General features: G+C 43.6%; 2 protein-coding genes across 8 annotated transcripts in view; both read left to right on the top strand.

The window, feature by feature from the left end:
* CHD1L (chromodomain helicase DNA binding protein 1 like) overlaps nt 1–17,147 on the top strand; it is a 23,465-nt gene extending 6,318 nt beyond the window's left edge. For 4 of the 5 annotated variants that reach the window (XM_064644419.1, XM_064644415.1, XM_064644417.1 and 1 more), the window contains 18 exons: nt 659–740; nt 1,951–2,113; nt 2,473–2,628; nt 3,692–3,784; nt 4,233–4,329; nt 5,714–5,787; nt 6,883–6,993; nt 8,572–8,686; nt 9,126–9,279; nt 10,342–10,507; nt 11,807–11,952; nt 12,287–12,450; nt 13,180–13,388; nt 14,439–14,537; nt 15,083–15,153; nt 15,417–15,531; nt 15,780–15,888; nt 16,569–17,147. In XM_064644419.1, coding sequence (XP_064500489.1) covers nt 659–740; nt 1,951–2,113; nt 2,473–2,628; nt 3,692–3,784; nt 4,233–4,329; nt 5,714–5,787; nt 6,883–6,993; nt 8,572–8,686; nt 9,126–9,279; nt 10,342–10,507; nt 11,807–11,952; nt 12,287–12,450; nt 13,180–13,388; nt 14,439–14,537; nt 15,083–15,153; nt 15,417–15,531; nt 15,780–15,888; nt 16,569–16,647 — 2,203 coding nt within the window. In that variant the 3' untranslated portion in view covers nt 16,648–17,147. The remainder of the gene's footprint in view (nt 1–658; nt 741–1,950; nt 2,114–2,472; nt 2,629–3,691; nt 3,785–4,232; nt 4,330–5,713; nt 5,788–6,882; nt 6,994–8,571; nt 8,687–9,125; nt 9,280–10,341; nt 10,508–11,806; nt 11,953–12,286; nt 12,451–13,179; nt 13,389–14,438; nt 14,538–15,082; nt 15,154–15,416; nt 15,532–15,779; nt 15,889–16,568) is intronic. The other variant, XM_064644418.1, reaches the window with a different exon arrangement.
* A 6,710-nt stretch (nt 17,148–23,857) lies between these two features.
* VANGL1 (VANGL planar cell polarity protein 1) overlaps nt 23,858–25,702 on the top strand; it is a 46,807-nt gene continuing 44,962 nt past the window's right edge. Inside the window, exon 1 of one of the 3 annotated variants that reach the window (XM_064644421.1) lies at nt 23,858–23,957. The gene's annotated coding sequence lies outside the window, so the exon portion shown is untranslated. Of the gene's footprint in view, nt 23,958–24,125; nt 24,187–25,147; nt 25,262–25,702 lie in introns of those variants that run through there. The other 2 variants (XM_064644423.1, XM_064644422.1) reach the window with 2 other exon arrangements.

Genomic DNA, 25,702 nt, shown 5'->3' on the forward strand with positions numbered 1-25,702 from the left:
CCCTACCCTGCCTACCCATCAGCCAGACTTGACTGTGTGGAAATTACTCTGTGATGTGGGAGTTGAAACCCTAGTGATAAGGAGGCACAAACACTGAGGCCTGAAAAGATGTGGAGTTTGTATTAAGCCTAGTGGATCTGCTAGATCACCAGTGATTCTGCAGCCTGCTTGAGGAGGCACTGCATAGAGAGCTGTGTGAACCTAGAATAAGTTGTCACCCTTGGGTGATTTGCAAAAGACTTGTAATCACTCTTCCATCACTGCCTCACGATAGTTGTTGGGTTTTTGCACAAGTGCTAGGGCCTAGTTTCATGTTTCTTTTTCCAAATCATAGGCTTCCTTGAATTTTTGACTAATTTATGCTTATGTCATTTTCCTGTAGGAATGGGGGTGGAGTGAGAAGCAACAAATTTAAGTGAATGTGTTTAGTTTTGATTTCAGAAAAACTCATCCGGGCTATAGTTAAGAAGCTGTTTTGGCTCTTCAAAAGAAGTACCTCTGAATTTCTCCCACCCCACTTGTGATGTTTGCTTGTTGTTCATGGGGTGGGACCACCTCAAGTTCAGCCAAGCAGAGGCACCACTTATTTCAGTCTTTCTGTACTTACAAGAATGAACTGTCAGCCCCTAACTGAAGTTGCTGTATTGTGTTTGTTCAGCTTTAACTGGGCTGCCTTGGTTGTAGATGAAGCTCACAGACTGAAAAATCAGAGCTCTCTGCTTTACAAGACACTTTCTGAGGTAAAGTAAGTCATCTATCTTCTAGTGTATTAAGACTTTTTCCCTTCAGTATAGCATACAGATTCTCTGTTTGTTTCTCTGAGTATTTATTAAGCTCTGGCCCACAACTAGTTTCTGTCAGAGTTGGTGAACAGATTCCCATATTTAGTAGCAGAGAGATAAAGGCCTATCTTGTTGGCTTTGCATGGAGGTGGGCAGTATTCAGAGCTTCTCTCTCATTCTGATTCATTTGAAAGACTTAAAAATGTAAAACAACTTAACCACAGCTGTGTTGCTGAAGTAGTAGAAGTCTGGCTGACCTAAGACAATATAAAGCATCAAGAGGCTATCTCCAGCTCTGGGAGGGTGAAGGAACCCTTGCCTAGTATGTTAGAAACTACTGACTTCCACTGTCCCTTGTTTATTGAAAGTAGGAGAATTGCTCCAGCTCCCAAAGCACCCTGCCAGAGTACAACGAATGCCTGAGTGAAGGCTGCATTTCTTGTCATGGCAGTGAAACATGGGAATTAGGTTTGCACTGCCATCAGCCACAATGTACTACAATATACCTTGGAAAATAGGTGTTTTTATTAAATAACTGAAAGTTTTATACCTTCTGAACATATTGTCCATAATGTCTGTAATTCAAGAACTTTGATTATAGTCCCAAAAATAGACATGAGTCACCTTAGCTCTCCTCCTAACATATTTTCTATTACCAAGCTTGACATAAATTTCTGTTTTTCCAAAGATAACCATGTTCTCCAAGTCTCTTTACAGGGATTACTGTAAGCAACATGGACCAGATAATGTTGCTGTGTTTGTCAAAGTTAGCCAGCAAATAGAAATGGAACTTAGGCAGTTTCATTTCATTTTCCTATCCCAAGAGCATTTCCCAGTTATCTCTCATTACCAAGCACTGAATATTAGACTGTAGAGTGCATGGATCGGAGAATTTTAATGGAACTGGTTTTGCGCTTTGTTCTTATTTTGCTTTCACTGACTTCCTTGCACTGGTGCCATCCTAGTCAGTTTGGAGCTGTTTGACAGTCACACCATACCTTATGTTTGGATGATTTTGGCAGACCTTTTCAGTGTTCTGCCAGCAGTTCTCTGCTGCCTCTTGTCTTTAGGTTAAGCTTAAGAGTGGTGTGGGTGAGTTGTGTATTAACTGATTTGTCATTACAGATATTTTCTCCTAATTATTTTGTTTTATTGCTGGTTCTTTCAGTTCTCAGTAGGCTTCAGCCTGCTACTCACAGGCACTCCAGTCCAGAACAGCCTCCAGGAGCTGTATTCCTTACTCAGCCTTATTGAGCCTGACATCTTTCCTAAGGAACAAGTGAAAGAGTTTGTTGAGTATTACCAAGCAATTGAAAAGGAGAGTGAGCCGGGTCAGTAATAAGCAACATTGTACTTCAATCAGAACCAATTGAAGCCATTCTCTTGACTAGAAAACAAGGGTGTTGTGTCTTCTTTATTTGCCTTCTTTTAATGCTGACTAGCTTTAAGACAAAGACACAAAAACTAATAATTACCTTTAAAGCAAGAGCTACCTTAATGTGGCTCCTAAGTGTTTCAGGTATGCAGCTATTTGTAAAATGTGGCTTGAAAAATTTCACTAATAGTTGTGAGATTCCTTAATCATTTTTTTTGGAAGTGTAGTTGTGAAGGTACTGTATAAACTCTTTACCTTTAACACAGTAATCTCCTCTTTTGTTTTTTTTCCTTTCTCTTCCCTACCTCTGCATAGCCAAGGAATTGCACAGTCTTCTGCAGCCATTTTTGCTTCGGAGAGTCAAATCTGAGGTGGCTGCAGAACTGCCAAAGAAGGTGGAAGTGGTTCTGTACCACGGAATGTCAGCTCTGCAGAAGAAGTACTACAAGGCCATTTTGACGAAAGATCTAGGTAACTGAGGATTTTGAATTCTGTCAATTATTTTTAAAACCAAAAGTAATGCCTTTTGTAAATGCATGCTCTGTTGCAGAGAAGAAGTAACTCTGGCCTGCAGAATATGTACAGCATAAATATGCCAAATTTATTGTTTGGGGCTGCTTGATTTGTGGTTTTAGCTTGTGATAAAATAAGAGACATATGGATCTATTGCTCAGATATTGCAGAGCTAGGAAGGGTCAGCTTGAGGATCTGCTTTGGGCAAGTCTGTAATTAAAAATACTTACCATGAGGTAAGCTGCTCCTATTGCACGTTTTTGTATTCAAGCAAAAGGGTAGTACGAGAAATTTTGGATCTGTGGATCTCTATGAATTTTCCAATAGTAGCACAGATGCCATAAAGCAAATTTCAACCTACTGGGTGCAGTTATGAGTTTTTTGGGAAACCACAGGGCTATGTAGACAATGCAGCTACTACCCCATCATATGGCTTGCCACTGCTTCTGTGTCATAGGGGAAGTAAAACTGGGGAGTTGGAGATCCTGTGTTCTTCTAGGCCTAGCACTTTACATGAGCACCAACAGGAAATCTGAACCTTCATCTTCTGTAGTCAACATATATACATGTATTTTCTTCTTCTCAGAAAAATGCAATTCTTCTTAACTTCCTGGCTGCCCAGATCTTGACTGTGGTGTTTCACTTTTTTTTTTTAAATTCAAATGAACTGCACCAGATTTTTTTCACTATTTTTGATGATTCACTCTTAGAGAAATTACACTGACCTTAAACAGAGAGTCCAGCACTTCAGTGAATCTGACATGATATGGTAGTTTTCGTCAGGATCTTACTTCTAGAGGCTTCTCCAAAAAATGTGAAGGAAATTTTATTTGGTCCATGAAAACAGATGTATTAGTCTTGAGATGGGAAATTCAGATGCAGATATGATATGCAGAGAGAGATACTCCAGTGCTGAAGCACTTCAGAGCAGTGCTCAGGACCCAGACATTCCCAGTCAAACCCATTAATGGAGCACAGGCTTCCCTGCTCCATTCCCTTTTCTATGCTCTTTTTTTTCCAGATGCATTTGAAAATGAAACAGGAAGAAAGGTTACACTTCAGAATGTCTTAGTTCAGCTTCGGAAGTGTGTTGCCCACCCGTACCTTTTCAATGGTAAGAAGGCACTGTTCTCCCTCTTGAAACAGAAAAAAATAACTTTGATTTACATGGTGGTTTTCTATTACTGCTTGGCAGTGTAATGCTTAGAAGAAGCAAGTCATAAACAATCTTGTACTTGAATCAGTAGCAGCTGTGATTTTGCAACCACTTCCAACACATGACAGTTCATCAATAATGAGGAATAAAGTAGGACACTCTGTGAAGTCTGAGTTTCTAACTGCAGCTCTCCACTTGTGTGTCTTTTCTCACCTAAACAAAGAAATCACAATGCTTTGTGAACTACTGAAGGTGTTGTTTATGGACAGAGAAGGATCATCACTTCTCAATCAAGCATCATGGGGCTCTGTTTGGCAATAGTGGCACTGCAGACACACTGAGGTTGACCACAGAGTTGTTATTTGCATGGTATTAGGTCTGCTTTTGAAACTCCTTTCTGTTCCAGGTGTTGAACCAGAACCCTTTGAGATTGGAGAGCATATTGTTGAAGCCAGTGGCAAGATGTGTTTGTTGGATAAACTCCTTTCATTTTTGTATGCTGGGTATGTCATGTCAGGGTGGGGTTGACATAGGGAAAAGAGATAAACTGGGAAGGCAAACTACCTTATTTAGCCATAGATGGAGCAGATATTCATCAAAACACTAGCACTGCTCTATTCATTGCATGTTACTGATTACCTGAAAGAAGCAATTTCAGCATCAGGAGCTGCATTGGAGAATATAGAGGAACCTCGATGATTTGTGTAGCTTCCTTTTAAACATTTCTCAAAACACTTCACTAACTCTCTCACATGTTCTCATATTTACCATATTTGAGAACCTGGGATAATAATGATGTGACTGAGTATTCAGCATTTCTGGTTTGACTGTGGGTTTCCCGAGAGTGCTTTCCAATGCATCGGTTGAGTTCCTTTGTGCTGGCATGCTTGTGTTATACCAGAAGGCAGAATCCATAGCAAATGTGAAAAAGAAAAACACAAGAATAAGCTGAAACTTCAGCTTTGGGATTGACATTCAGAAGTCCTTGTGTTGCACTCTGGTGAGTTCAGAACACGGAACCCAAAGACTTTGTGTGTTTTCCTCCACCTCTTAGATGGGCAGCAAATCAAACTGTGATTTGCATTCTTGTGCAGTCTGTGAAGCAATGCCTCCTGCATGATATAAATTCTATCTTCTCTCTTAACTGGGCTGTGATTTCCCTTTGACTACTTCCAAGGGACAGAGCTCCAACAGACCTGGGCAAGTTCTGTTGTGGTTGTGAAGGTCTTTGTCCTTCTGCTGTATATCACCTTGTGAGTGGGTGCCTCAGCCTTGAATGTCTTTGCCACAGTACCAGCCCTGTGCAGGTTCTGGACTTGAAAATGCCCATGTTCTGCTCTACAGTGAAGAAGTGTAGGTCTGGGAGGGAGAAGAGTTGATTTCTCACAAACATTTGTACGTAGTTTAATCTTTGAGGGTCATTTACTGGAGGAGAAAATGCTTTACTGTCACAGAGATGCTGATATCGCATTTTCCCAGCATTTCAGATTCATTGTAGTGTGTGATTTGAGAGCAGTCATGTGGTGAGGAAGACCTTGTCATGCTAAGTTGAAGCCGAGGATCCTTTTACTCAGACTCCTTTGGATCTTCATCAGGATGTATCCAGCCAGAAGCAGAGCTGTGCCAGGGCCTTGTTACTTGTCTGTGATTCAATGCTCTAGACAGGGCAACTGATGATGGCAGATGGAGCTCACTGATTGCACTTGGATGTGGGGCTGAAAATGTGGTGAGGGAGTGGGCCATGATTCTGGGAGGCTGAGTGTGCAGAGGTGGTGAGGCCTTGCTGTGTAACAGTGACTAACAGTGACTGGTTAAGCTCTTGTAACCCCTCTACCACACTGTGAAATACTGTCATAGTATGTTGAGTGTCTCATGTTCTTCTTCCAGTGGCCACCGTGTCTTGCTCTTTTCTCAGATGACTCAACTGCTTGATATCCTCCAAGACTACATGGACTATAGAGGTATGTTCTGCACACTTTGATAGGAGAGGGCTTATCTTAATGATCTCTGTCATATATTGTTCCTCTGATTTTGATCGATATGCCCAGGATGGAGAAAGAAATGTGATGAGGATTTATTGCTTCTCAGTAGTTAGAAACCATATTCTTGCTCTGTGAGTAGCTCTGTGAGTCGAAGGATCTTGAATTCAGGTCTTTGCTGTGTTGCTGCTTGAAATGAGCTGATAGTTAAACGCTGTTCTTCAAAGTAGTTTCAGCTTTTGTTCCTCAGTAAAATGGAGCTAACAAATGGCAGGGTAGCGATGTTTCATTATGTACCTGTGTTCAATTGTGTACCTGAGTCCTGAAGTAATTGCAGTAAAGGCAGTAGGCTTGCTCTAGATTCAGTTTGTCCAGCATAAAACACAAATTGAGCTACATTTGTACCAGGAAATTAGTTTTTGATTAAAACAGTTGTTGACAGTGGGGCCCCAACATGTCTGTGAGGGCAGGTTGGATCAGACCATTTTTGGCAAGATTAGCAATGTGTTCTTGGGACATTTTCTTTTGTTTCAATCCACATGGCTTCATGCCTACTTAGGATTTCGCATGAAAGAGGCTTTTGTTTGGTGTTTATGGTTTTGGATGACTAATAATGTAGGATAAAGCCAAATGTAGTGCCATATCCCATACTGCTTGCTAACAGGAAAGCACACATTGAAGGTCGTGGGAGTTTGGATAAGAAGGATCTGATGGTTGTTGGCCTGTTTTGTGGGGCCAACAGCCAACACAGCATAGTATGAAATGGGACTGTTTGCTAATGTTCTTTTACTTGGGCTCTGAATTTTCCTGTTGTGTTTCCAAGCAGTAAATTAAATGCTGAGAGTCTCTGCTTCAGACTCAGCTAAATTACCAGTCAATCTGGAAGTCAGGGTCGCTACTTCAATTTATACCAGGTTTAACTGGAAAAAAATGCAGTTGAAGGCAATAAAATGAGAACCAAGGCAGGAGGACTTGGCGTGAAACGATTCAGAACAGCAGTGAGACAATAGAGAATGAGGTAAGAGAGTAAGAGCATAGATGGAATTTCAGAAATATCCATGTTGCTTGTTTGAAAAGGCTACAGCTACGAGCGGCTGGACGGCTCTGTTAGGGGTGAAGAGAGACACCTTGCCATTAAGAACTTTGGTCAACAGCCCATCTTTATCTTCCTGTTGAGCACCAGAGCAGGTAAGTAAGGAGAGACAAACAAACCATCTTGCTTCTGCACTCTACCTTTTCTCTCTCTGGCAAGATTTCAGGGAGTTCTGAATCCTACAGAGTCTGTTCATGTGGGGGATTTTTGAGGGAGACAGGACATATCCTGAACTTGGGTCTCTCATCTAGGACATCTGGTTTCTGTGCTTTCTTTTTGGCAGCTGATGCCAAGAAACTTTTCATATTGCAGCCTCTTGAGTTTATGTTATTCCAAGTCCCATAATGACTGTCTCTGTGCCAGTTTGAGCTTAAGGAATCTCACTAGCATTTTATTTCTGCAAGCGCCAGAACTTAGGCAGGAACAGACTTCCTTTAAGTAAGCTGGTGGAATTGCTTCTCGAGTTTGCTGAACATGGACATGCTGTCTAGCTGGCAGACAGACTCAAACAAGAGCCTTTTGCTATCCTGAGATTGCAAAGAACTCTGTGGGACTGCTTCCTCCCCTCTTTGGTCCTTGGGCAGATCAGGGTCTTCTACACCGTTTCAAAGTTCACTGTCTCTCTGCTCAAGCAAGCGCAGAGCCAGGCTTCTGCTTGTCTCCAGAGAAGGCATCCACACTGCTTGATCTCAAACATCCAACTGGAACTAAGTCTTCCTTTGGGCTTCTGCTTAGACTTTTGTGGATGAGCCTGGCTCCAATATTACCACAGTGCATTGAGAGTATACATCGGGAGACCGAAGAGAAGCACCTAATGCTAGATGTTGGGAGTATGTGTGTCTCTCACCACAGTGCCTGAACTCTCCCTGCCCGTGTCAGCCAGACTTACTACTGCACATTGCCATGTCTGGCCAAAGCATCTTGTATTCAGCTGGGAATAGGTGTGCTAACAGTTACACATTGCTGTTACATTATGGACAGAAGTTATCTGGTGCATGACTGTGTTCACTTGCAGGGATGTTCTGATTACAGTGAAGGTGTCTTACCATGAGCTGGGAAAAATATAAGGCAGCAGGCTGTCCCCTCTTTAACTACAATATGTGGCCACAATAGTAGGTATTTAAAAATGTAGAATTCACTGTGGGTTTTTTTTCTTTTCATTCCATGAAAGCCCAAGCTCTAACCTCAAAACCTCTGAGTCATATAAATACTTAGGCTCTGGTTATTGTATATTTGGACCTGGTGTTTGCCAGTGTTTCAGTGGTGTATTTAACAGCTGCTTCTGAGATGCAGCCAAGTCACAACTTGGGCAGTCCCTTGTGGCCTCAGGGAAGCCCGTCCTTGCTGGGATAATCTGCCTGCCAGTGGAAGAATATGTCTGTGTTCTTCAGTCTTGACGGTCTTGACCCTTCGCATTGATTCACTTGCACTCTATCTTTTTTGATTACATTTGATTATATTGCACAGTACAGCGTGGTTTTGGGCTGTTGCAGAAAACTGGAAGCTGGAAATGGAAGGCTTACCCATCCTTTTAGATCCTTATGAGACTTAGATTTGGGGTTGAGAGATGGATTGAATTAGATACAGTTGATCAGATCTGACAGAACTTTGCATAGCATAAATTCTCCTTAATTTTGCTAACATATTTTGTGACCATCTTCTTCTGTTTGTAGGTGGAGTTGGCATGAATCTGACAGCAGCAGATACAGTTATTTTTACTGATAGTGATTTTAACCCGCAAAATGACTTGCAAGCAATAGCGAGAGCTCACCGAATTGGGCAGCACAAGTGAGAAACGTCACTACTTCTAGTTTGGTTGCTGACTCTCTTGGTCTCTCAGTATTACTTTCCCTATCCCTTTTCAATGGAAGGTTAACATACAATAGACTGAAGATCAAAGGAGAGCAGAGAGGATTGTATATCTTCATTTCTCAGTTGCAGCCTCATGCAGTCTCGTTCTCGTCATGTGTCTAGGGTGGGAGCTTTGTAAATTTGGAGTAGGAAATGGAGGCTGGAGGTTTGCCTGCACTTTTGCAGTGAGCATTTCTCCCATGTCAAGAAACAATTGTATCAGCATTATATTTCTGCTGATTATTTTTGTTAATTTTGTTCTTACTTTTTTTAACCTACCAAGGGAGTGGGTGATGAAATAGTGCTCCATGCAAGGAAATAGCTTAGTGCACCTCCAAAAAAAGTAAACAATAAGAATTTTCATAAACTTTTCCAGGCCTGTGAAAATCATCCGCTTGATTGGGCGAGATACAATTGAAGAACTAATCTACCGAAGAGCTGCTTCTAAACTCCGTCTGACAAATGCTGTTGTAGAAGGGGGTCAGTTTGCTCTGGGAGCACCCAAGCCTCAAGGAGCAGCAGAATTACAGGTAAACTAGAGCCATACCGTTATTTAGACTCCAGTAGCGACCTTAGGAATGTCCCAGCATGTTTCCGTATTTACATCTGACATGACCCTATCCAAACAGCTGGGCATTGACATGACAGCTTTTGTATGTAAGAACCAAAATGACATCCTGGGTCCAGACAAGATCTGATGTTTGAAGACAGTTTTTGCAATTTTTGAGGCACATCCGTTGTTGGAAAAGGATGTCTTTTCTTGGAGAAGAGGGGAAGACAGAATGTTTCCTTGATTTATTTGTTTTTAATTATACTAAGTCTGAAGTGGAAGCTGATTCATTGTTTCTAGAACTGATCTGTCTCTAGTGCTTTTCTCTGGCAAACAGAGCTGATAACAAGTACCTAGTCAGCTTTTGGTTGTTAGTCTGAAATTCAGTCAACCTTCTGTTGGCCTCTTGGCCTCATGAGTCAGGGCATGATTTATAATTCTGACCTGAAAGCTGAGGTTTGTGCTGAGAACTTGGGTCGAAAACCTCAGGCAAAGTGACATTTAAGGGAATATATCCCCTGTGAGCAGCTAAACCTGGGAGAGATTTGCATTTAGTGTATCCTTTCCCCCTCCACCTCCCCTCCCTGCCCCATCAGCATGTATCTCAGCAATTATAGTTTCTGTGGGAGAAATGGAACAGAGCCCATAGGAAATTCCATGCTGATATTTTTCTCCCCATGGATTTTTGTGATATTTAAGCTTTTGTTTTAGAAGGGTTGGGGCAAAACCAAGTCTTTCTGGCTATGAAGAAAGCTGCTTGACTGCAGTCAGTAGAGTTCTGTTCTGTCGTTTAGCCCTGAAGAAAAATGACCATTCAAGTCTGATTAAGTTATGATTGAGAGAGATACATTGTAGGGGCTTGTCCCATCAAGCTTTGGGAGAACCAGGCATGTTAAAGCATTAGTATTTTGACAGGTAGACTTAAAGCTTAGGTTTCTCCACTCCTACATGCTTTGCATTTAAGCCTGAGAAGTTCAAGACACTGGGATTGACATGGAATTACAAGATACTAATACTGAACTTCCCCTTCTGTTTGTTAAAGCTGAGTGAAATCTTGAAATTCGGCTTGGATAAATTGCTCTCCTCTGAGGGGAGTACTATACAGGATGTGGAGCTGGAAAACATCCTTGGAGAGACAAAAGGAGGGAACTGGGTAATGGACGTTGTGCTGCCACGTAAAGAAGAGAATGAAGAAGAGAATACAGAGAGTAAGTTAACACTCTATATAGCTACAACATTTGGATGCTGGTAGTAGAGAAGGCTTCCCAGGTAGGAGTGGCATTTTTCAGACAAGAAGAAAAGCAGAATTGTAAGTAAGTGATTTGGATTTTGTTTGTGGCCTGTCCACAAACTTTATTTCTGAGTCTTTATTTTTTTTTTTCTTCTTTTTTGTGTCCTTATTTGCCTGTTTGTAAGATAATGTTAACAATTAATTATTGCCCAGTTTTGGTGGCAGGGAGTTGAATTCCTTCCTATGAATGTTTTAAGACCTCAGATGGAAATTCATGAGAAAAGGGGAAATATTCATATTCCAGCTACTGCTTTTCCCACAGAGAAACATTAAGATAGATATGCAGTTTTAGAGATATAACAGTAACTTAAGGAGAGGCTGTGTAGCAGGTGTTTTGTATTTATCCCCAAACTAAAGGTTATTGGCCATGAAAATCACAAGCTGAAAGGACCTTAAAAAATTTCAAAATATGAGATAAGAAATGCAGAGTCATGGTGTCTAAACAACTAGAACAAACCTATTCCATCTTCAGAACTCTGCTTTCTTGTCCAAATGTCACACAATTTGGTTCATTTTTCATAGCCCCATACTATATGAAAATAAATTCTAAGAATACTTTGCTCTTCTAGTGTTCCGGTGAGAAAGACAGAATTTCTGTCTGGGTACACAGGAGCACTTAAGTATATATCTGTGACTGAAGTAGAAATGTGGCCTTGCAGGTTAGGTACAGCCCATGCTGCAGCAGTTGCCAGCAACAAGTAATTATTTGCTGGGAGTTAGCAATGAGTGGTATTTTCTGGTGGTAACTTAAAAGAGGAGCAGTGGTGCCACACTGTGTAATAGGTATTGAGAAAATAACTCACCTGATGAGCAGCAACTCTGCCAGAGTTCTGTGCTTTTATTTTGTTTGGGAGCTCAAAAGCAGAAGTTTGCTGTCCCTTTACAAGAGTTGCCTGTAACTAGATAGCAGAGCTAAATGGATTTGCTCCAGGCAGAGATGGAATGACCAAAGAGAACAGCAATAGAGCCACAACTTAAGATAGTTAATTGACAAAAAAGGAAGAAAGGTTCTTTGACAGCATAAATGTCTTAAATTAAAAGCTCTCTTATTTCTACATGATGCTGACACTGGTCATACAAAAAATTTTGAGAGTGAAGATCTTTTCCTGCTGAAGGTAGAATGTCATAGAGGAGCCAAATTTTGTTTATCTTGCTGTACATTTTAGGTGTTAGCAGGTTTTAGTTCCTTTTTACACTTTTTAATTATTTTTTAAAGATCACATGTACGTGTATGAAGGCAAAGATTATTCAAAAGAACCCAGCAGAGAAGACAAAAAAGCATTTGATCAGCTTTTGGATCTTCAGAAAACACTGTTTGAAGAGACCAGTAAGGAAGGGAGAGCTCTCCGGAACAAAGCAAATGTAAGACAGAAGACATGACAAGGCGCATGATGCTTTTTCATTTGCTTGTGGAAAATGAAAAAGACAGTTTCCTCTCTTTACCTGAAGCTTGCAGGAGGCATGTTAAAAGATTTGGATGCCAAGGTAGTAAAGTTGGCTCTGGAATCTGAGGGCTTGAGAATTCAGCAATCCTGATAACTCAGGTCACAAAACCACATGTTATGTGGCAATTGGGATCTGATGATTAAGACTTGTGGGCAAGAAAACAAATGGGAAAGTACGTACGTTAAGGTGGGCACCAGGCATGGCTTTAAGATGAGCAGTTTGTTTCTGTGATGCTACTTTCTTTCTCCAGGCCCTTCTCACAGGCCTTCGGGAACAGTCAGCCAGGAGGAAGCACTTATTTAGTGCAGAGGAGCTGGAGGCAAGGAAGAAAAAGCGCCAAGAAGCAGCAGCAAAGAGAGCAAGGCTCATGGAGGAAAAGAAGGCAGCAAAAGCAGAGGCAGAGCACAAGAAAAAGTATGGTTTGTACTACTTGTAAACTGATGTCTGTTGCGCTATAGTCTAGAAATGTGTGTCTGATTGATGAAAATAGGTCGTGCTCTGTATCCACTCTTGCAGGTGGAATGGGGATGAGGGGAGGAGAAGATGACAGAATGGTTGCAGGCCACTCTCATGAAAGAGTTAACTTCATATATTAGGATATTTCTATGTGTATGATTGAACTGCATAACATGGGGATATGAAGATGAAAAAATGGTTTGAGTCCCTAGGAAGGGTTCTTTTCCCCTGAATAGCCTTCCTGACTTTACATCTAATTTGAGTCATAGAGTGGCCTGAATAAGACCCCCATATCTGACTGTACAATGACCCTTTGGGAGAAGCTTTCTGAAATGTCACAGTTGGCCCCTATGTATTGTTCTGATATCTGTGACTCTCTTGCACGTCTTAACTTTCTCCTCCTTGTTTCCCAGGTGTTCTTCCTTTCCACCACTCTAAAGTAGCTCCTTGCCCTTTGTCATACGCTCACTTTTTCCATGCCTGCAATTGGCTTATCACCTTGGCATGTGGCTCTTAATATCACGGATAAGAACTGTGGTAAATGTTGTTCTGGCCTAAAATGGGGGAGAGAGCAGAGGGAATGCAGTTCTAGGTCTCCTGTGTTTCACTGCAATGAATTAAACCAAGGTGTGTGCCCCCCCACCTTTGATTTTCATTTAACATCCTCTTCTCTTGTTTTTGTTTCAGGATGGCCTGGTGGGAGGCAAATCATTACACGTCTACCTGCCTTCCTTCAGAAGACAGTGGCTCTGAGGAAGAGTTTGAGGAGGATGAGGTTGGGCTGGATGTGGATTTAGATTACAAAGATGCAGACCAGAACAATATCAAGTACGTCATGGGAGATGTAACCCACCCCCAAGCAGAAGAGGAAGATGCCATCATTGTCCATTGCCTAGGTGGGACTTATGAAAAACAGGAATGCTGTTGGGTGAGGTGGACAAGGGAGTGAATTGTCCCTACTAGCTCAATAGTTTCTGATTCCCATGCACACTGAAATCATTTGGATTTGAGTCTGATGTAATCTCAAGTGGTCCAGAGGCAATACAGCCTCTACTCTATCATGTATAACCCACACAAGTAGTAGCAAGGTGTGCATGGGTCTTTGCATCCCCTCTCTGGATTTATGAGTGAGCCTCTTGAAAAGTGCCTGTATGGCTTGAAATTTTATATCTGTGGCTAATTGACAGCAGTTCCTCCCGAGAGCAGGGCCTTTTGTTTATTCTGTGGAAGCTGTAGGGTTCAAACTCAGATACTGAAAATCATCTACTTTATCCAGTCAGCAGAGAGAGACAGGCTAAGGTCAGTTTCTCAGTGCTTGTCTCTCAGCACTGACTACAGAGGCTCTAGGCTGGTCTCCTAACTTCAGGACCTCTGTTAAGACACTAAAGCTGAGGGAGAGAAAGTCACATTACAGACTTTCTCCTGAAGCAGTGTTGGAGCTACTCTCTGACCAGGGCTATAGCAGAACATTTTAATCTGCTTTGGCTTATGTTAAACTCTGCATGAAACCTCATGTTTAAAGTGGAAATGCCAAGTAAAAGTGAAAGGCTGCAAATACCAAACATCATGTTGTGGGGAGCCCAAGGCACCAAGCTGGAGACATAGTACATATATGCTCTATGCACCTATAGGTATGTATGTAAGGATGCTGTCAGGTTTATATGCTCAATGCCATGGTTAGTGCTTGTTTGAGCATTCTCAGTGCACAGTAAGAAGGAATTCTTCCTGCAGTTTTTCAGAGAACTGTGACAAGTATGTTTTTCTCAAGGGCTGAAGTTTATCCTTTAGGATGGTCCCTTGAATAGTGGTTGACTTCAGTTCATATGTGGTTCCTGTATCTGGTTTTGATAATCATTTGTCTCATGTGTGTAGAGCAGGTGCCTTTCCTGCAGAGATGGTCTTCAGGCTCACTTCTAAAAGGAGTCTAACTTGTCACTTCATTCTAGATGACTCTGGCCGCTGGGGAAGGGGTGGTTTATTTACTGCTCTGGAAGCTCGTTCTGATCAGCCAAGGAAAATATATGAGATGGCAGGAAAGATGAAAGGTAAGAGATTAAAACATGACCTTAGGCCAAGATACTTGAAAGAACTTAAATCACACTTATGTTGCAGGAGTGAGGTACTTGGACACCTTGATACTCATGTTTCTTCCTAGATATGTGCATCCCTAGCTCTGAAAGTAGTAATTCAGTGGGTACTTCAACTTGACTTGTTTGGAGTGTGAGAACTCTGTGTGTGGACTAATCATTCCAATCCAAGTTGCAAGTCATAAAAAAGGGAAAAAAACCGCAAACCTGTACATTATTCACAGGTTTTTCACTGTATAAGACAGAGCACTGCATCTTCTGTCACAGTGCTTTCAAGAAGGATGAAAGCCACCTCAGGCAGTACTCAGCTGAGCCTTTGCTTCCCTCCAGGCACTAATCTTTTCTTGAGCATGTATTAGCAGTTTTGAGCTAACTGCAGCTGGTGTGGACTGCACACCTTGCAGTAAGGGGTACCTGTTGATTTTTCTAATTTCTTGGGAGATGCTTTCCTCTTGTTTCAGGACTGATTTTTTCTTATTGTCCCGTTCTTGTTTTCTGGACAGACCTGGAGTTAGGAGGAACCCTGTTATTCCCTATTGATGATAAAAAATCAAGGAAAAAAGGACGAGACTTGGTGAGAATGCGAAGCTCTTTTTTTTTGTTGCTCTGTCCATATGTTTTTGACATTGTGTGACATGAACCTTATGGTTTTTTCCCAATAATAATGGCACTGAATACTGAACATGACCAAGTTGCAGTTAAATATTAGAGAAAATGAGTTCTTTTCCTCATTTATTAAAGCAATAAGTTAGTAATGCGGTTTTCCAGCAGCTGTCACTGTGTCTCTTAGTGCTGTATATGGACTCCATTTCAATTTTTTGTGTGTTTTCCCTTTAGTTGGCCTTGATTGTAGCTCAGCACCGGGATCGGTCCAACAACTTGTCTGGCATTAAGCTGTCTGCTTTAGAAAAGGGCCTGAAGAAGATTTATTTGGCAGCCAAGAAAAGGAATGGTAAGTGTCTGTGCAGTAGAACAGTGAATCCTTACATGTGTGATTGCTCCTAAAGATGATGACCAATTTCCACCTCTCCTCTACTGTTTTTTAATGAAGTAAAGTAGGAGTGAGATCTCCATAGCAGATATGTTGCTCCAAAATCTTTCTTCTGTTCTTGATGGGTAGCTTGAAGTCCTTACCTAGATTGCTTTCTGTATGTGTATCTTGTCCTCAAGAGTGTGCACTCTCCATTCTCTCCTTCTCAGCAACAGTGCATCTTCCACGTATCGGGTATGCAACAAAAGGTTTCAACTGGTATGGTACTGAGCGGCTCATCCGAAAGTACCTGGCAACACGGGGTATCCCCACCCTTATGTATCCTTTTGGAGTATGTCTTATTATTTTCATAATCTAGTACTGAAATGATCCTGTAAATATCTTGATGAATGCAAAGCAAGGAAGCAAGGCAAGGCGCAGATGCCACAGTCCAGCTAAAAACCTGGTTTCTCTGACTTTTCTGTCATCCAAGTACTCATTCCACACTGAGGACTTAATCATTTAGCTGATAATGACAGGCAAGTGTGATTCAGTGTGCCTGTCAGAATTTGTTAGAACCAGGTGCTAGTCTTCTGTTGACAGCATCGACTTACCTGTATATGCCACATCTGTGGGAGAGGTGACTGGAATTTCAGATAAATGGAGGTGACTCAGAAAGCATCAAAAGTGAGAATATAAAAAAACATTACAATGTTCCAAACAAGTGATAACCTGCTTCCTTGGCTGAACATTGTGAAAGTTGGTGTGTTAGGACAGGCTTAGGAAGGCTTTCACCTTCCAGGAAAGGAAGCGTGTTTACAAGGAGGCTGTTTCGTCCCTTCTCTAGGAAGACGTTCACTTGTATACTGACACTGTCAGCAGTTCTGTGAAACAGAAAACCTGAAACAAAGAAAACAGTATTCAGAGCATTCTGCCTCCTTCCTTGCTGAATCTGTTAGTGGACATATTGTCTAGCATTCGTTGACATTTGACAGCATTTCCTTGACATTTTTTATTAGATATTACTTCTCTAGGAGTAAAGGCTCTTCCTCTGCTTCACAGCCATATTCATCTCCAGTGACAGTTTCAAAGCCGTGAAGGGGCAGTTAGTTCACCAAGAAACATGCTCAAAGAGCGAACATCACACGGGCAGTCTGTGTGCATTCACTTCAGAAACGAGTCTTACACAGCCATTACTCACCCCTGTATCTCTCTGCCTTTACTGGCCCCAACGTTCACATATTGCCAGTGGCCCTGGAGAGGAATGTGACTGCTTCAGAGTCCAAACAGGAAGGACGTTGGCTCAATCCCAGATCTGTTTTGGAGATGAATAATTAAACTTCCACTGATGGTCCATTGTTATCCCTTACATTAAGTTATTGTTAAGGCTTGGAATACAGTATTGTTGGGCTGTATTTCCCTGCCCCCCCCTTCAAATTCCATACCTTATATCACTATACTTCTTTTCAATCAGCTTTTTAGTGGTTACCTGGCATTCTGTGTACATGTCCACATATAACTTTCAGCGGAAAGCAACTTCTCAACTGTATGACAAGCACATAGAATAAACTGTTTATACTGTTCTGGTTTTTCAGAAATCCGTTTGACTTGCATTTGTTCAAATATAAAATTTAGCTCTATAATCATGTGCTTATAGTCTAGCAAAATGCTGACCAGTATTCTTGGCAAAGGTGTGTGAGGCTGCCAAAATTTGAGACTGACTTTATAAATGATACCTTTCCTCCCACAACTCTTTTTTTCATTACACAGTTTTTTGTTGCAGCTGTTAGGCAAAACCAGTTCCTTACTGCTGTCTAAAAAGCTGCATGAAAGGTTCCATGACCCTTTGATTCACTTTTTAGCGCAGAGTTTTTAATGTTTGGTGTTTACTCTACTGCAAGGGAACTTCCCTGTTTTTTGCATTGTTGGCACTGTTGGCTTTAGAGTATTTTTAGGACGTTTTTAGTACAGCCAGGTAATAGTAGCTCTCCTAATAAGTGTTTGTTTGACCAGAGAGATTGTAAGGTGCCAAACGTAATTCAACTTAAAATTCAGCTTCCAAAAGGAAACCACCCCACATGCAGTGGAAAGTATGTCCTTAAATATCTCATTAGCCAACAAACATCTCACTGGCTGCATTTGCAGTGCCTCTGTGGCACCATCTGGTTACTTAATAATTTCAGGCCTTCCGTGGCTCATCATGCTGACTACTGGTGTGCTCCACGCTAGAAGAAGTCTTCCTGAGTTGGATACTCTGTCCTTCTCCCTTAGCTGTACCAGAAAACCCCAGGTGATTCCTTGTCTCCTTTGACCCAGCTGAAGCTTAGGTAAACTAGTGCTGCACAGCACCTCTGTGGGTAAGACCTATCTTGCAGCTGCTCACAGGAACAGCCCCTCTGTATTTGGCAAGGTGCCCCACCGTGAGGATTTGGAGGGGTGAGAGATGGTGGGTAGAAGTGCCTTGTTTTCCCCGAGTCTCTCCAACTGGCGCTCTTCCAGCAGGCCGGCTGGTGGCACTGTTAATCAGCTGCAGCAGCGCACGGTGCTTCTCCAGCCTGGAAAAACGCTCCCTCTTTGCCAGCATTGAAACACCAATTATGCTTTTCTCTTTGGCAGATTGACTGAACACATAATTTCAGTCTGCAGACTCAAGACTCTGTTCCTCTACCTCTTATTCTTCCTGTGTATGTATTGTCCTTCTTTAAAAGGTTTAATTCCCAAGTGTTCCAGCGTGTGCAGTCTTGTTCCTCAGCTTCACACACACTTATGGCCAAATTCTAGCTCACCTACAGGTTCTCTGCCCTCCATGCAGTTACACTGGGGCAGGATTTGTCTTGTGGCTGAGTCCCCCAGAACAGATTGAAGTAGTGTGTCTGCCACCACTATGGCCAAGTATTCCTGTTTGAGGCCTCATGCTTTCCTTTGTTTCAACAAGATGAGGCTCAGCCTCTGTCCCGTGCCACTCACCCTGGTATGACTCTGACTAGAGTTATAAAGGAGAGGAGGGCATGACTACCTGCCTTTTAATGTCCTTTACCCCTTAACATAAGGTCTGTAGGGGGCTGCAAGGTACCTGGCACACAGAGAAAAGTCATGGTATGTGATAGATTTTAGCCCTCTAACTCAGGGGCAAGTCAAACAAAATACATTCTTTTTTCCTCCCTTGTCCTCTTTGACTGTACAGATGAAATCTAGATTATTTTTCCCTTTAAATTGATTTAGGAAATTATTCTGGAGTATGGGGATTTTGTTGTGGGTTTTTAAACAATAATCTTTAATATTCTTTAAATTGCCAAACCCAAAGAAAAGCTCTACTTCTCTCTGCTTTGAAATGGAAGTGAGAATGCAGTAGAATCCTGAATTGGACTTTGCAGAATCTCAGCCAAGTGAGGTTTTTCTAGTATTTGCTACCCACCACCATTTCTCTTTATCTGGGCAGAAATCGTGTATTTCAGAAAATTAATTCCATAAGGGGCTCAGTAGCTTTTATAGAAGTTGCCATACAAAATAAATGTGTCATACTGTTTCTTCAGCTGTGCAGTACTACGCATTTTCCCTTTCTAAATAGCAACCACTCCAAAAGGGAAGGAAGGTGTTCTTTTGTAGTCATGTCCCTCTGGCCTCTCTCTTCCTCTGAACGAGATTATCTGCAGCATAAGAGAAATGTGGCTCCTCGTGCATATCTGTCATTGCACGTTTACTTAAACTTTAGATGTGTGCTGCTAGATTGAGGTCAGCAGCAAAGAGAAAGATCATGCACAGTTCAGATTGGCTTTACAAGCAGTTTCATCAGATAGGACCTATGAAGTGGCATCCAGTCTCAGGAAAAACTTTGCACCCCATGCTGGAGGCTCCAGCTGATGCTATATAAAAGCAAGCTGTAATTCAGAGTGACATTTATACTTGTGCTGGCTCAGCTCATGCTTATATTTCTTGACAAAGCACTGCCTCTGATTCTCAGGGCATTGTACACACAAGTTCTGTTGTTGGTGAGGAATCTCTGTGGTCTGCAACTTAAAAATGATCTTTTCGTTCTACTCAGGAAACAGTATAAACCATACCAAACTGAGAAACCAATCAGCTTTCATGGACATGTGTAGATATGTGGTTTTGTCACTGAATTTTGTCACTGACAAAAATTATCTGGATATGTCACTGTGTTTTGGGGAAGGTGGAGCCTGGATTTTGAGGGGGAAAAAGGGAAAGACTGGATTCCAAGGTGATGGAGAAAATCTACAGCAAATTTGACCTCAGTATCTTAACAAAAATACTGTATGTATGTGTCTCCAAGAAAAGCAGAATCAGGCCCACAAAAATTATCAGTAGAAAAATATAAGGGTAAGCATATGGATTTATTTAAAAATAAGTGAATGTAAGGTCCTGGAGGAAAAAGGAAAGCAAACTTTTGAGCCAAGAGATGATTTGAAAGTGTAAGCTACATGTCAAGTTGTGTGAAAACTCCCATAACTTTACAATATATGATCCTAGAAGAGAGAATTTAGCTATAATCATTGGATAGCAGGTTGATCATGCACTGTGATCAGTAAATCAAAATATAAAACAGGGTGATTCAAAACTTTAAGGAATTTGCTATAAGAAGGGATAATGTCCACATTTCAGAAAGTGCCTCTTCTAGTGGATCCAAGATAACCTGTGTTCAACACAGCTGTGACCAAACATCCATCTCTCCCTGTTTTTCTGTACAACTCATGCTTTTCAGAGTGAAAAATACAAGCCTGCAGAATGCAGTAGCTGGATTAGTAGAATTGCATATGGATATTTCCTCTAAAAAGCAGATGCCTTTATAATTTTGAATATCCTGCATGAATGAGTCAGTGAGTTTTTTTCATGTGGGACCAAACCATCCACCCATCTTGGCCCTGGTCAGATATTGCACTTGTGGGAAGGCACCTAGAATCTTCAGAAAATGTGATAAGGACAAAAACTGTCTGGATCCTCGTGGAAAAGAATGTTCCTAATTGCACTTGTATGATGTCCCTGTGGGTTTCTTCAAAGCTAAGGACACAAACAATCCCCTCAAGGAGCCATATGAAATGAGAATGTTAGTCATGTTACTGTTGAAAAAAACAAGCCAAAGGAGAGTTAAGGGAAGTCAGAAGTTGCTTCTTGTAAAATCTGAAAAAGTCTCAGTTTTTGCTGGCTTAAGCAGAAAATAATTATTTTATTGACTTATTTGTTGAAGTAAGTGCAGGGACATCTACTAGCCTTCCTCTGCTACTTCCACTGAACTTGAGGTTACAGCATTGGCATTCACATGATAAGGATTTTTTTTTTTTCATAGAAGAGAGACAAATTAGGAACAAATCAAAGGTATTTATGATCTCATGCAAGTCCACTGCAGAAAGGGATGAAGAATCTGACATCATGTCCCTTTTTTTGTGTGCCACTTCATGAAACAGATCAAGCTTGGGCCAGGCTTCATATGAGTGTCCTACCTTCTCATCTATCTGTGTGTGCATCTAAGATCGTGCCATAAAGCAGTGCTGGTCCATCTACTTGACCACTTACAGATCCTTCCTAAAACATCTCCTGGCCACTATGCCAGCAGGAATGGGAAAAAAACGAAAACAGAAGGGAACTGAGCAGTGAAGGTGTCTTGCATTACAAGCAGACAGAGCACACTCTGGACCAGAGACCACATGTGACATGGACATATTGGAGTGAGTCCACTAACATGATTTGGGGATTGGAACATCCAACACACAAAGAGCTGGGATTTTTCAGCCTTGAGAAGAGGTTTCAGAGTGGAATCAGTGTGTGTAAATGTGTATCAACATGTATAAATACCAATTGGAAAGGGGTGAAAAAACAGAACCAGACTCTTCTCAGTGGCATGTGGTGAAAAGAAAAGAGGGAACAGGTACAAACTGAAATATGTGAAATTACTTTTAAACATGAGAAAAAACCATTTTTACTATGCATATGTTAAACACTGGAACATGGTGCCCAGGGAGGTTGTGGACTCTGCCTTTGGACATGTTCAAAACTCCGTTTGGCACAGCCCTGAGCAATCTGCTTTAGCTGACCTTGTTCTGAGTGGGGACACTGGACCACCGCATTCCAACTTAAACAATTCTCCTGTGAATGTATGAGATCCATTCTGGGTACCTTAAAAAAAAAGCCTAAATAACTCTAATCTTACCTATTCAGTAGTGTACAGGAGCATAGCACTTCGCAAATTTCTGAACTATGACCCTACCACACAAGTAGCTTGACTCATATGTAACATTTCCTCATGTCTCAGAGGTTTAAATAGATGATGACAGATAAGCATGTAACAGCATCTTAGACTCTGTCCCAGAGCCCATCTTCAGTGTATTCCTCCTTTGCCAGTTTTCTGGGCAGTAGCTTGACCTGGTTGGATGTAAGTGGGCTTCATGAATGAATCTATTGGGTTTCTGCACCAGGTGGTGCATGAGTGCTGGTCTTCACTGAGGTTTGTATACATCCCCAGCTTAGATCTCTTAGCAATCTCCTTTCTGTGGGGTACTGCAACAAGTCCTGTTTGCTGTAGACCATGAAACTAGTATTTAGAAAGTCTCTCAAACCTTCTTGAGCAGCTGCTGGGGCAACATAGTAGGAGAAGAAATAGAGTTTCTTAGTTGCTTTCAAAGAAGTCTAGTAAAGACCTTTGATAAAGGCCCCTTTCCCTTGTTGAAGTTTTCCCCTGAATTTCCATAGCCTTTTAGGTATGGCAGTACCTCCATTTGTCCTCTTCCCCACACGGCACAGGTAAAACCTTGTTCCTTGTACAGTCGCTCCCCTGCATCAGATGCATGGCCTGCATAAACTGTACTCTGTTGGCTTTTGTCACATTCCCCCACCTCTGGGCAGGGAATAAGCAAGGCCATTGTGACAGTCGAGGTGGGGAGCCATTAGCAGGCAGTGAGGCTTAAAGGCAGCTTTCAACAGGGTATCAGACACTTCCCAGGGCAGAGCCAGTGCCTGGAATGCAGCAGAGTACTCATGCCTTGGGCAAGTTTAGACACATGTTGATGCATAATACAAGATGGAGCCTATCACTTCATATCAGACTCTTCCAGTCAGTCACCAGGTTGGGTAAACATGTATGCCATGCAAAATAGGAGGTAATGTAACTACCAAATCAGAGTGATATGGAAAGGTTTTTTGTAATTCCTGGTTGACTGTTCCATTGTAAAGTCATTCTATGGGGCATGCATGTTGAATAAGGGACAAGCACCACAAATAAAACCATGACATTGTTTTGGAAAAACAGAACGAGGGCAAAGTGAAGAGGAAAAGTAAAAGATGCCATCTACAGAAGCCACAATAATGCAACACAGAAACTATCTGTTAGGAATAACTTTAGTTTCTTCTGCATTGTCCATTTATGGCCTGGGTAGTTCAAAGTGCTGGACTGGAATCTAGGAGGTCTAGATTTTTTTCATACGTTCCCACCTGCTGGTTCATTGTACAGCCCAAAAACTTAAATATTTTTAAAGGGTAAGGCAACCCAAAGGTGAAATGAAAAAGGAGCAACATTTACATACTTGCATTGACATACAACCCTCCTGTTTCCTTCCCACCTGCCCAGAGCAAGTGTGTAAGGAATTTGGTGCCCAGGGCAGGCTTCAAGCAAACCAGGCCCTTCTCCCTGGGAAGGGCAGGAGGTCCTTCCTCATTGCAGACCTCTTGTGACCAGGGGCAAAGCACACTGCAGCTGCAGGTTATGGGTGGAGGAAGAGACCAAACCGTCCCGAAGGCTGGGCATTACAGTGCCTAGCAATACACTCAGCCTTGGAGGAAGCCCAAGAACACAGTTGTCCTGGGTGGGAGAGCTCGAAGGGACTGGTCTCTTTGCTGGAGGACAGGGTGATAGCCTAAGGACAGAAGAGGGGCAAGGCTGGGTGCAGGAGAGCTGTAGAGCCTCGGGGGGACTGGGGGGGCTCTGGAACCGGGCACCTGGAGCAGGAAGAGGGGCGATGGGGAAGAGGGGCAGCGGCAGATGCGACGGAAGGTGCGTATAACCCGAGATGCAGAGGAGGCTGAACTAGAGCGAGAGGTTCAGGGGTCAAGTAAGGCCTCGGGCAGTGAGTAGCGGGTCGTGCCGCAGGTCCCCCCCAGGGACGGCTGAAGCAGGGGCCGGCTGGGGAACGCCGCAGCCCGGGTGTGATGAGCGCCAGTCTGGGTAGTACCGAGCTTGGATCCCGGTGGGAGCGACGATGGGCGCTTCCCGCGGAGGGAAGCCTCGCCCGGAGGGCGGTGGCTCCGGCGGGGGAAGGCCGGGGGTGCGGGGCGGTGCTGGGCACAGGAAGCGGAAAGCAGCGGCGGCGGCAGCAGCGACGGCGGCCGCCGCCGGGGAAGGTGGCGGGGAGCGGCGCGGCGGGTCGGTGCCGGGAGCGGCATGGGGCGGCCGCGGGAGGGAGGTGAGTCCGTCCATCTGCCCGTCCGTCCGTCCGTCCGTCCGTCCGTGCGGGGTGCAGCGCGGGGGTCGCCGCTGTTGCCCCCCACCACGCCCTCCCGCCGGCGGGACCCCGCCGCCGCCCTGCTCCGGGGTGCCCGGGGCGGCGGGGGCAGCGCCGGGGCAGCCGCGCTGCTCCCGCTCCTGGCGGCAGGACTCCGTCCCCGGGCGGGCGGTGGGGGTTGAGAGCCCAGGTAGGCTCCGGGGATGCCAGCAGCGGGGGGAGCCCGCCGCGTCCCCGCTCCCCCTGCCCGGAGGTGGAAGGCGGGCGGGGGTGGCCGCCGAACCTCCCTCCCGCCGGCCGGGGCTGTGCCCCTGCCCGCCGCGGGGCTGCTGGGGCGTCGGGTCCTGGCCCTGATACCGCGGGTGGGAGAGATCCCGGCATCCCGGGATAAGCCCTTCGGTGCCGGCGAGGGCGGTGGGCTTAGCCCCGCACGGCGGGCAGCGCTCTCGCTGCCAAGCCTCGCCTGGGAAGGAGCCCGTGCGCTGTGAATGCGCCGGGACGAGTCGATCCACGCTGGGTTGAAGGCTCTGCTGAGGGGTGCCTTGCCTGCCCACGCCGTGTAAAACAAACTGCTCCCTGTCTGGGCTCATCCCGCTGGACAGCACGGGAGGGGGTACAGAAGTGACCAGCGGGAAGGCAGGCGTGCTTTGGAGAGCTGCTGTGAAATAACATAAGGTTGGCGTTTTTCTTGCTCAGAACGCTGTCAGGATGCTAAATTAACTCTCTTATGCCAAGGGCCGAGCTCTCTCTTGCAGAGTCTGTGAAAGCATAAGTGACTTGATGGCAGGGTTTTCGATCTGGGGAGACAGGCTTAGCGATTCTACTACTCTTTGAAGCAGTGGGGATTTTTTGGCCCTGAGTTTGTCAGTAACGAATTGCCCACAAGATCTGTGCAGCTAGGAAGAGTTAAGAAATCGAGTCATACTGGCTGGAAGTGCAAATTAGGATGTTATGGAGTGTATTCTGTGATATCATTGTCTGTGAGCTCATCCTGACTTTGAGAGGAGAGTTGTGGAGAAGAGAGCTTCAGCGGTGCTTTTCTGCCTTTGAAGAGCTTCGTTTTGACCATGCTTGGCTCTCTTCCTCCGTTGGGATTTGGCTGTTTAACTGGCCGCAACTGCGAGACCAGCGTTGGCTCGGTGATTGCTTCAGTTGTTAATTTTGAAAAATAAATGTGAATAGAGTCTTACAGAAAGCCTCCCTTAAAAATGTTCCCTTTGAGCTGAAATTTTGGAACAATCCCAGACTATACTGAAACCACCCAGGCAAGTGTCTAACTGCCCACAGTCCCTGACCGGCAGCTCTCGGTGGTTGCTGCTGACCTTTTCATTTTGATTAGTAGTGACAGTGTACCTGGTGGCTCGTATCTTATGGACATGTCCACCTGGAGAGGGCTTACTGTTACTGGGAGACTGGGATATGGTACTAGGAAAATGCTACCAAGACCTAGCAAAACTGCATGTCACGTTGTTATTGTAGCCTGCCTTCCTCATTCCCCCACCTCTGAAAACTGTAGCAAAGAATGGAATCAGAAATGTGGCTTTGCTGCTATAGGGCTTGTTGTGCTGTGTGGGGACCTGAGAGGCAGACCTGAGTGGAGAACTGTGACATTCAGTTCTGCTGGTAGGGAACAGTGTCATGCTTCTCTGTATCTGGTATGGTCACTGGGAAGAAGAAAATGAACCCATGTGGAAACTATCTTAGAA

This window comes from Pseudopipra pipra, chromosome 2 (assembly GCF_036250125.1).
Source record: "Pseudopipra pipra isolate bDixPip1 chromosome 2, bDixPip1.hap1, whole genome shotgun sequence".
Lineage (NCBI taxonomy): Eukaryota > Metazoa > Chordata > Aves > Passeriformes > Pipridae > Pseudopipra > Pseudopipra pipra.